At 40.3% G+C, this 11,809-nt stretch overlaps 1 protein-coding gene across 2 annotated transcripts in view; it reads left to right on the top strand.

The window, feature by feature from the left end:
* The window catches only part of shox2 (short stature homeobox 2), a 7,825-nt gene extending 658 nt beyond the window's left edge, over positions 1 to 7,167 (top strand). Inside the window, exons 2-5 of one of the 2 annotated variants that reach the window (XM_031296995.2) lie at positions 1,737 to 1,945; positions 4,419 to 4,476; positions 4,745 to 4,833; positions 5,816 to 7,167. In XM_031296995.2, the coding sequence (XP_031152855.1) occupies positions 1,737 to 1,945; positions 4,419 to 4,476; positions 4,745 to 4,833; positions 5,816 to 6,073 (614 nt within the window). In that variant the 3' untranslated portion in view covers positions 6,074 to 7,167. Of the gene's footprint in view, positions 1 to 1,736; positions 1,946 to 4,418; positions 4,477 to 4,744; positions 4,834 to 5,779 lie in introns of both variants that reach the window. The other variant, XM_031296994.2, reaches the window with a different exon arrangement.
* Positions 7,168 to 11,809: the final 4,642 nt, after the last annotated feature.

The raw sequence follows: 11,809 nt of genomic DNA, 5'->3' as shown, positions 1-11,809 counted from the left end.
TTCTATTCTAGAAAGGCTAATCGAACATCATACACCGATCATAACAACGTTTTTATTTGCGAAATACAGTTAAAACAGCTTGTAGGCTACAAGTTAGCTTGTGATACGATCCAAGCAGATTTCAGTATCCCACTAGTCGATGTAGCCTAAGTTAGGCTACAGCATAATAGAGATCTGTAAGAAGGAAAATCATTCACTGCTGCTTTGTGAAAGTACCTTTTATTTTTCTTAGTTGTTTGCCTGCAACGTCAAAACCGCCCTCCTTAGCTTATAGGCATCATAATATCTTCCATCTTAATAAGATGCTTGCAGCATAGTGATTTCTTACTGTGGTACAGTTTCAAAAAGTTTCAATTCATTAGAAAAGGCCTACCCCAGCACTAAACAACGGATAAACAACAAGGCCTCATATGGCAAACTATTAACCATGCTATTATAACATGACAGGATTTAAGCCCATTGTCTTACATTTTTTAATATCACAATTGTATGAAAGTATAGCGGTGCATTCCCGTCCTTGATTTGCCTTAAGTTTTTTAAGAAAACGCTGTAGTTTAGCCTACTTCAGATTAATTATAACAACAAGGTTATATTAGTTTATTACGCGTCATTGTCAGTGATACCAGAGCTCTTGATCTATCTTTGATATAGATATTATAACATTGTTTCAACTAAAAGAGGGCGCATTAAACATCCGACATGCAGACATCACTGCACATGAAAGGTGGCAATCAAGTCCTGTCATTTCTGTAGTCACTCGGTGCACATATAGATGTCTGTTTTCATGTGTGAAAGCACATCAGTTAAAATAGTAGACGGCTTGAATAAAAATCTAATGATCTCATATAAATAAAATAAATATCATAGACATTAGGTGGAAGAGTTATTTTTCGTGGTTGTCCTCAACAATTCAATGTTTATTGTAGGCTATATAATTGCAAAACGAAAATAAAAGCAAATTAAAAAGCATCAGTAATTAAAGACAGCATACACGGCAAATAATTAATGAAATATAAAGAATTGCTTTTGTGTTTAATGCTTCCAAACCGACCAAATTCCAATTGTGTTCTAGTCATTAGCATAGGCCTATTATTTTGACATTTTAAGAAAGTAGAAGCAGATGTTTACTGTGTATTATGAAACCTGGACAAAATGTGACACAGGACATCTTAGAACTGGGTGGCTTGTAAAAAGAAAATGACATCTGTTCGTCATGGGCAGCGTGGTTAAAAGCGGAACTGCGACAAGCACGTATCAGACATCCAACAGTGGGCAAAGCGTTACATATTTATAAGCAGTTAATAATTAAAGAGCTTTATGTAGCTCTACAAAACATCCGAGGTCTGATAGCTCTGTGATATTTGAGGGCTGGTAGGGCATGTCTTTCTTTCCTATCATGTAGCCTAGGTTTTATTTCAATTTATGTAGGTCGATAATCATTTCAGTAGTGCACGTTATTTCAGTTCTACCCTTTAATCTGATGGGGTAGAGTTTGCACAGCCGTTAGTTTGGCTCTTTTTGACTGCATGGAAGAATATGCAGCCTATTAATCCGGTATTAAACCGACGTACGTTAGCCCTATATGATTTACGTGAGAATGAAGCGTATTTTTCAGAGTAAAAACATTATTAAACAATTTCATAAATGTGTGACGATGAAGGAGCACAGATTGGAGGTCACAGTGCAGCTCCATGGTGTTGATGTCTCTCCCTCTCTTCTCGTCTGCAACAACACAGGCAACACAGATGTGAAAGAAAGGAAGGACGATTCGAAGCCTTTAGAGGACGAGGCACAGACTAAAATCAAACAGAGGAGAAGTCGGACTAACTTCACATTAGAGCAGCTCAACGAGCTGGAGCGGCTCTTTGACGAGACCCACTACCCGGACGCCTTCATGCGGGAGGAGCTCAGCCAGCGGCTGGGACTGTCAGAGGCCCGAGTACAGGTAGGAAGAGTCCTTTATACTTGAATAATAATATTATTAGAATAATTAGTGTATACGAATATTGAGGCGTTATTTGGTGAGACAAAGTAGCACGTAGTTCCGTCTAGCCTAAATCTAATTAAATTATCAAACAAACTGAAATATAGGCTATATGTAGTATGTATATAAGTATATGTATGTGTATTGTTGTCATTAACAACATTATCATAACCATGGCAGCGTGAGCATATGAATATGTGTCAACAATGGAGGAGAAAGTGACCCACATCCTTAAATTGAAATAGCCTAATAATTAAAACAAACTAATAATATTAATAAGATAATGAATGCTGATAAAAATGATGATAATAATAATAATAATAATAATAATAATAATAATAATAATAATAATAATAATAACAACAACAACAATAATAGTAATAATAATGATAATAATAGAAGAAAAAATAAGAAGAAATCCACATATTTTTTCCCATATTCTCTCTTTATCCAGGAGGGATTTTAATAATATCGTCACTGATTTGTGTTATGATAAGCTTTATATAACGCATAAACAAAGTCTGAGCATGATAACATTTTGTTGTATGGAGGTTTTGAATGTAGAAGACACACACACAGACCTACACTACTAGACTACAGTAGGCCTGGATTTATGAAAGGTTCAGAGGACCCCCCCCCCCCCCCCCCATGGGTGTTTGTGGGTTTAAATAAGAGGAACATGATTTTGAAAGAAGGAAGACACAGAGTTCACAATCGAAATGTTATTTCTTTCATCACTTTCTGATTAGAACATGTTTCGCTCAGTTTGTTTTTATTATTGAATTTGTGTTAATTGTCTCAATTAGACCTTTGCTTGTATCACGAGGAGTCGCTGTAATCTGTATTATCCGAATCCATCGAAACAAATACGCCTACAAATATTTGCCTTCAGTTCCTGGGTGTATGTTACCAAGGCCCTGTTTGTCAGAGATGCTGTCGTTTTTCATGGGGACAGACCATCTGCCCAGAAACCCAGTAAGGCTTCAGTCAGTAAGGGAGGGGGGGGGCTCAGACATGCCTTGTGCAACGGGAGCAGAGGGACAATGAATATATAGACAACTCCTCTCATCTGATTGATCAAACTCCTATAATATCTTATTCCAGACTCTTTTATCCCGTATGCTCCGGCTCAGGGGAGGGCTGAGCATTTGTCTCAATAGTCAATATCGCGGTCGTAGTGGAAAAAAATAAATCATAAAACGGGCCCAAAAGACCCCCATCCCAAACTCACCCTTCACCCCCCCTAAAAAAAGTTAAAGCCAGCTTTTTGCAGGGCTCTCCCGGCCTGAACTGGAATCTCACCAATAAGGCGTATTGTATCCCGAACAAGGAGCACAGCTCGGGGATTTGCATAAATTATGTATTATTTCTACCCAAATCAAGAGCAGCTCTCTCCCTCTTTCTCTCTGCTAGAGTAATATAGCGTTTTACCAGTTGCATGCAGAGACCACACATTTATTTTGTTTGAAAAAAATAAAATAAAAATCTGCCCCAATCAATAACAGCAGAGCATTTGCTTTTATCATCGCGATAAATTAGCTGAAGCGTGCACAAAAGGACTTCCGATACTGTGGTCAATAAATGAAGCCAGCTGACAGCCAAATCAATATGATATTTCATTGATGCTCTCACTGTGTGGAGCCTATATGGACCTAATGTAAGGGAGATTGCAGATTGACATGGTGTATTGTGGGCTAATTTAGCCCTAGCTTTGTCTGAGAGATTCAAAGCAGATTATCATAGAAATGAATCGTTTAATCTGTGTTCCAAGGCGTTTCTCTGAAATTGAGGCTTGTCGATTTCAACAGAAGGAAAAAGAGAAGTGAGCTGTCTTTGAAGCTGTTTTTTTTTGTGCAAGTGTGTATTATGGCGGTGATTAGACAAAACTGCGAGGCATTTAAGCGCTTCTCTGACATGGATTTTCTGCAGATAAGGGTAATTAATTTCAGCGGTCATTTAATGAGAGGGCGATGGAAAGAGAAAGAGGGAGATGTTCTCAGATCGCCTTGCTCTGATGTCCAAAACCGTAATAGCATTGCTGCTATTCGATATCTGAGAGTTCATCCAACTCTTCGGGGACACTAATCTATAGAAAGATGAAACCAACGCTGACAAGGTTATTTATTATAGTCCACTAGTCCTGCACATTTCCAACAAGGGTGTTTCTATTCTCCTAATAGGGTTTTAATGTCCCTCTTTTCGTAGATTTACCACTCTACTCTTGCTCTTTCTCTCTGCTCCAACCCCCACTCTTCCTTGTTGTAGACTAAATGTAATAATTCAAATCTGGGGTTAAGCAGTGTCATTAATATTTCAGTGCTCCTTGGGGATATTGTTTTTTCTGCGGTTGTTGTCACTTTGAGAAGAATTACACATGCTGGCCCCACAAGCAGCTGCCAATCAGTAGGTCTCTAATTAATTTCTGTCCCTGCAGGTTTGGTTCCAGAATAGAAGAGCCAAATGCAGAAAGCAGGAGAACCAGTTACATAAAGGTACGCTTTTATCCTGCATGCTCCAACAAAACACAAAACTGTTTTTCTATTCTATTCTGTTACAGAGCAACTACACGCTCAAATGCATGCAGCATGCAGCATGCAGCATGCAGCAACATAATCTTTACGCACTGTTACTATTTGGGACGTGGTTTTCATTTTCAGTTAATTAAACGCACTGTGATTTCTTATTCAGCCATACAGTTGACTTCTTTGTGGTTTTTGAATATCCTCCTCACAGTTAGGCTATCATTTGTGCTTATTGCAGGAGTCCTGATTGGAGCAGCGAATCAGTTTGAAGCTTGTCGTGTAGCGCCATATGTCAACGTAGGGGCTTTACGGATGCCATTCCAACAGGCAAGTTACTTTGAAGCGTCTAGTATTAAAAACCAGAGCAATCCCAGGACTGGTGTCTTGGCACAGGCTGTGCCCAAGTGCTATGCAGAGACTCCAGTTCCAATGTAGGGGGTAACTAAACTCTTATTACCACACTGACAAAAACCCTGTGCCAACACAGCGTATAGCCTGTACAACCTAATTGGAAAATAAAGCATAACACGATAGAGGGTTATGCTTTATTTGCCTATTTTATTGGAGCAAGCAAACATATTAGTAGACCTATAGTACTCCAGAGTGTAAAACAGACCCCCGTCAAGGCCAAGAGTTTCTGAATGTTTTCCTACCACACATAAAGGTATAAATTCCATGGTTGGATTGATTTGTTTTTGATATATTAAACCATGCACTTGTGTATGTGTGTATGTGTGTGTGTGTGTGTGTGTGTGTGTGTGTGTGTGTGTGGGGGGTAGGCGGGCAGTATGATGGTGAGAGTCTGGACATATTTATTTATATTGCATTACATTTCAGTAAAGTCCAGTCTTCACTTTGAGCACCACTGGACTGGTCTGGGTTTATTATCTTGAAGGCAAAGGTCCAAGATTCCCAAAGACAATGAACGTTTGATTTGATATTAGATTTCATGCTATTGATGTCCAAATAAAAACTGAAATTTCACCTTTGATTCACAAGAGTTGCAGTAGTAAATAATGTCCATATAGAACTAGATGGCATCCAGGGATATTGCTCAAAAACAGTTTAGTAGAAAAGCTCGGGGATTGAACACTGAAGTCCAGCTGAATGGTGGCCTCTTTAACTACTCACCCTGCCTCCCTATAAGATTAGACCCTACAGTACAGTTAAACCACATCTACCACAGTGACACTAGTGAAATGACCCTTCAGACAACCCACTGCAAAGTTAACGCATGTTCTCCCCCTTCTCTCCCCATCCGTGCGTCCCGTAGGATAGTCATTGCAACGTGCCGCCCTTCTCCTTTCAGGTGCAGGCGCAACTGCAGCTGGACAGCGCCGTGGCCCACGCGCAGCACCACCTGCACTCTCACCTGGCAGCGCACGCGCCCTACATGATGTTCCCCGCGCCGCCGTTCGGGCTGCCCCTGGCGACGCTCGCGGCCGAGTCTGCCTCCGCTGCCTCTGTTGTGGCCGCCGCCGCAGCCGCCAAGAACACCAGCAAGAACTCCAGCATCGCCGACCTGAGACTGAAGGCCAAAAAGCACACGGCAGCGCTGGGACTGTGACGCCAGGTAGACTGGGGGGCACGGGGCGCGCACGCGCACGCGCTTTCTTCCACGTCCTCGCTACTGAGAGACACTGAACATAAACGCTTTCAAAGTGAACATGTCCAAGAACAAAGTGAGAAAAAATTATCCAAGGACGATATTTATGTTTTCTTTTTTTAAATGAAGGACAACGAGTATAACTATAAAATAATATAGGCTATTTATGAGACAAAGAAAAGACAATGAAAAAAAGAGACTATGACGTAATAGCCTATACAGGTGTGTTTTTTTGGACGCCAAATAAAGTGGCTGAATGGATAGCAAGGCTACGCAGGGTCCTTCTCTGGAGCCGCATGGCTGAGGAGGGCGGCGGGACACCCTGAGAAGGTGGAGGAGGATGCAGCTGGGACGGTCGATACTTTGTCAAACAAGGCGAACCATTCTGCAGTTTTTCCGTTTTAATATTATATTATAATTGTTATGATTTCATTTTGAACATATAGAGGCTGGCCTCGTTATACAACACTTTCTCTGTAAAAGGACAGAGCGGGAATTCTTTGACGAAGCAGAGATAAAAAAAAGGACAATATTCGAAGTGTTTCTCCCTCTTGTGTTTCTTGCCCACGATTCAAAATGCCCAAGCAGTGTTTGCATGAGTTTTCACGGATGACGTGATGTGAGCCATCTCTCCACCCCTCTTTCTCTCTCTCTCTCTCTCTCTCTCTCTCTCTTCATCTTTCCTCCCCTCTCTGAGGAAGGGCCACTCTCACTTGAATGTTTGGACTATATTCGACCTTGTTTGGACCTCCTCTGGTAAAGGTGAAACCATAGGCGACACACCAGAAACGTTAGATTATAATATATGATGAACCTTTTGTCACAGGATAACCCGTAAGGTGGTGATTTGTCCCCTTTTAAAGGAGCATTATGTCATCTTAAACACAGTGAACACACGACCAAATGACACTAACACGAGGACGGTACGGGCACGTGTAAAATATGTTTATACACAAGACACATGCATTATTTTTTATTATTTAGTGACTTTATGAATGCCTTGTGGGGAATTTGTTCATTTTGTATTTTACTTTATTTCGTGTATTAAAAAAAAATCATGTGCTTTCTGTATGTAATTTTGATGTTTTTATAACAGTGAAAGTGAACCTGAGGCACGGGTTTCTAAAAAAAAAAAAAAAGAATACTCATAAAATTGTTTTACTTTCTCCATCACATGTGAAACGTGAATCCACCTTTTTCGTTCCTATAATAAATTAACAAAAGTTTCTTTAATGAGTTGACATTATTTTTTACAATCTTAATTGGCATTTATCAGGTACATTATTATTATTATTATTATTATTATTATTTTATAATTGCTGCCGGTAAACATTTGAGGGCAATATATTTTTAATAATTCATGCCTGTAGGTCTTTTGATAACGTCACAGTTGTGACAGGCCCGTTTAGTCAGGAACATGGGTGTCTGTTGCTGCTCCCATGCCAAACCAATGCATTATTCATATTTGGTTATGGAGCGTTTGGAGAGGAGGACTTGTAATTTCCAGTACAAGCTAGACAAACTGGCAGATAAAGGATAAAGAGAAATGGGCCGTTCAGTGGCCCAAAGATTAAAGTTTTGCAGCACTTGAAATGCACACAATTATAACGGCTATATTTTTCTAACAGGCTGCTCATTTAGATTTGAAACCACTCTGTTATTCTTGCAATAATAAGATAAACTAAGCCCAATTAATTATAGGCCTCTAACAAAGATGCATTTCAATAGAATTATACCCGCAGTGTGTTTGTGGTATAGGCTATATTTTTGCACATAGCAGCCTACATGCCTGGGTTTTATCAAGCCTAAATCGATAATGTTTTTCACAACAGCAACATTTGAGAAAATTATAGCCTAGCCTACATGTTAATGGTATTCGATGTAATTCCAGTTGTGAATCCCTATGATCCGTTTGGCCTCCTGCCCATGCATCTTCACTGAATTAAAATGTTGCCGGTTTATGTGTCATGACCTCAAGTTTGGCATTGTGCATAAAAATATACAGGCAGCTCACAAAGTTAAACAAAGCCAAGGGCTTTGTAAAAATCATCTATTATCGCCTGCCTCACTTGACTTACAAATTTGCCTGATTCATTTCCTGACATCTTAACCGCCTCTTATTGAACATTTAATAAACACCTGACACGGGAGCCTATAATTATAGGAATCCAGATCGCATTACCCCTTCCGATATTTCCACACAAAACACAATGTCTTTAGCTATTAATTAATACTGATCTCACAGAGTCTGCACTAGAGTCTGGAGTGTTTGTGTATCTTGGGATTAAGACGCCAAAACTATTGAATTATTGATTCAAAGCCTCGCCAGTAATGGAGAAGACGGAACTGGGAAACTGCTGAGCCGGGAGCGTGCACTGCTACCCTGCGATGGAACAGAAACACCGGGCTCGGGGGCGCGCCTGTCCTGCGACCGGCTATGTTTTTACTTGTAGAGACCGCAGAGTGAGGTCAAGTTCATCAGAGTGCTTATGTCACATTAATCACATTGTTCAGCCATTATTTACATAGAGTTATTTCATAAAGAACAATTGGGTCTAAGGCATCTAATTTAGTTGCAAGGCATGGCAAATTCTCTTTTGGAATTAAAAACGGTGATTTAAAGGTTGAGGAATTATATTCTAATCTCATACACTATTATTATAGAAGTAAGATATTGAAAAAATGCCATAAACTATTAGTGTCACTACTTATTATTGACTAAACCACAAGGGCATTTCTGTATAGGATTAAAATAATGAAAACTATAACACAGATTTTATGAAGGGATAATTAATTTCCAGTAATATTTAGTGTCACCTGAAGGACTCACGTACGTAACACTGTCTCCTTTTTTGCAGTTTCCACAACAGATTTTGAAACATTTTCCTCCCTATGCACTTCTTCATGACTACAATCCAAAGTCTTGAATCCTGCCCTTGTGGCTTGGACAAGCAATCAGCATGTCCTGAGGTGTAGTGGTGGAGTGGAGGGGCCTCCAGCCTGAGGGGCCCAGGAGACAATGAGACGGGGACACACAAGTGTTCTCCTGATTAGACATGGAGACAACCGGCGCGCTCACTCTCCTCTCAACACACTCTTATGACACACACCCCCACGCAGCCAGCCAGGAGCCGGTCATGCAGGCTCTCTCTCTGGCTTCTTTTCACTGTCTTTCCCTCTCGCTTACTCCATGTTTTTTTTCACCCCTGGTCTCTCCCTTCCTGATCTCTCCCTCCCTCCTCAACTCATACACACACTCACTCTCTCTGTTGTAATGGATTATTGTACACCATGTTGGAGGAGTCGAGAGTAGGCCAATTCTATTCAAGTTCATCAAATGAATGAAAACAACACTGGACATCTTACTCCAAATGGATGTAAGCAAACAAAACACACACACACACACACACACACACACACACACACACACACACACACACACACACACACACACACACACACACACACACACATCGTCATCAGCCTGGTGAGTCACAAAAGCACTCCACACCATGAAATCCTTCATATCAACTGGTGCTGTCTTGTTGCTATATTTACCCCACTACAACCCCCGAGACAAATACACTACTCTCTCATTTCCCGCACTTGGCCCTTTATCAAATTAGGGCACGTTAAACAATCATACAGAGAAGTTTTTACTGACAGCCGAGGCATGCGAATGGCTGTGGCTAAATGTGATTGTATATACTGTTTGTATCCACGCTTGTGTGTATGAATTTATGTGAGAAAGTATGTGAGAGAGCTCCCTTTCTCTTCTTTTCTCTCTAAGGGCTTGCCTTTGTTACATGTTAGGAGTGCTCAAAGAGCAGGGCGCACACAGCACCGCACCAAAGACAACAGCCATCAGGAGCAACGGCACATAAAAGACCAACTTCAAAGACATCAAATGGAGCGAAAGTGAAAAAGAAACCTGCTGAAAACTCCCTCCAATAGCACTCAGGCCAGCAATTAGGACGCAATATCGCTGCCTGTTATCACATGCGTGCACCGTATAGGCCTGGGTGGCTAACCACAGCACTTGGTGTGGGTTGCAGTCAGTGGAGAATTACAGCATTCATAGAGCTTGACTGTAACACTGTATTTAATTTCACTGTAGGATGAAAAGTGGGTGTTCGCACAGATTTGACCCCTGCTATGACCAGGGAGGCTTAACCACGGTGATTACAGACAGAGAAAAACAACAGTCTCTATCTCCAGCTCCTTCTATTCAGCAGCTAAGTAGAACAAAACAAAACAGAGGTCAGAACAAAACAAGAAGTCTAATTGTTTCACCGTTTCCTGTTTAGGTGCCCCAGGGCAATCTACACATTTTTATGTACTGGGTGCATTTTATTTGTTATTAATTCATTTCCAGTTGCAGCTGGTTTGCAGATTAGGGAGATAACATAATGTATAACTCCCCGCCCTGGGAAGAAGACATAACAAGGGTGTACAGTATGTGTTGAGACTTGTGGGCATTAGTAGCTCTGAGGGGATTTTATTGTTTCCATCAAAAAAGGTGACATTTGGTGCATTGTGGGGTGAGTTTGTGTGCCTTTTTGTGTGTGCATTGTGGTCTCAGAGGAAAAGAGAACAAAATGAAATGCAAAGACACAGAGCGAGAGAGAGAGAGAGAAAGAGAGAGAGAGAGGGAGAGAGAGAGAGAGAACAGAGGGAGAAAGAGAGGGAGAGTGATGAGGGGCACACAGTAAATGATAAACATTTGGCCCATGCCGCTCTATATTTACAAGCTGGTAAGATCCAATCATCTGTGTGTGAGTATAATCGAGTACTTGCTTTTCAATCATCAGATGTTTGTACACAGACTCTTAAATTACTAAAAGCTTCTTGGAAACACAGGCCTAACTCATCTCATATTGATTGTATTCAGGCTGTCTGAAGTTTACAAAATGTCATTTAGAAATGTCACGAAATGACAAAAAAGCCGACAAATCACCCAATATTTGTATCAGGATGCTCAAGTGTCTTTTTAATGTGGGTAAATCCGGGGAGGTCCAGGATCATTCATCCTGGGGTTAAACTCTTTTTCAACATTCTGTCCAGGGAAGCATTTATGACCATTTATATATCTGTCAACCGCATTTGAATGCTCTCTGAACTGGTGACAGACTTGTGCGGTCAAGGCAAAGTTTAGATGTGATGGAAAATAGCCCCTGGTTTTCAGTATAAACATCAATCACCTGTGTACTGTAAATGTTATACTCATAAAGCTGTTAGTTGTTTTCACATAGCCATAAATCTGAGTGTGCAATAAAAAAAGCAATACATCTTACAGATTTTAGAAAACATACAACTCTATGACGGATACGTTGGCTGCAATTTACACTTTTTCATTCGGTAGTTGCATTTAAACACATCATAACTTTATGAGAAATGCGTTGTGATTGTGTCAGCGAGTGACCTAAGGAATCTGTAAACATTAACAGTATGTTATATTTCTTATGAAATTGCCCAGAACTATTGGCAAACCCTTCCAGCAGGCAAAGTTTTTTATGGGGAGCATCCAAAGAAACTGAAAATGTGTCATATTAATCATGACGATGTAAAGATTATGTTTTAGCCCTTTGTTTAAAAAAACAACAATGTATTCACTTATGCTTCTATGCAAACTATTCTATATTACCCATCAATTTAGTTTGGGATATATAGGCTACTATTTAACTAAGATCAGACAAC

The sequence above is a fragment of the Sander lucioperca genome, chromosome 5 (assembly GCF_008315115.2).
Source record: "Sander lucioperca isolate FBNREF2018 chromosome 5, SLUC_FBN_1.2, whole genome shotgun sequence".
NCBI classification, from domain to species: Eukaryota; Metazoa; Chordata; class Actinopteri; order Perciformes; family Percidae; genus Sander; species Sander lucioperca.
This window is presented reverse-complemented; position numbering and strand designations above follow the sequence as displayed.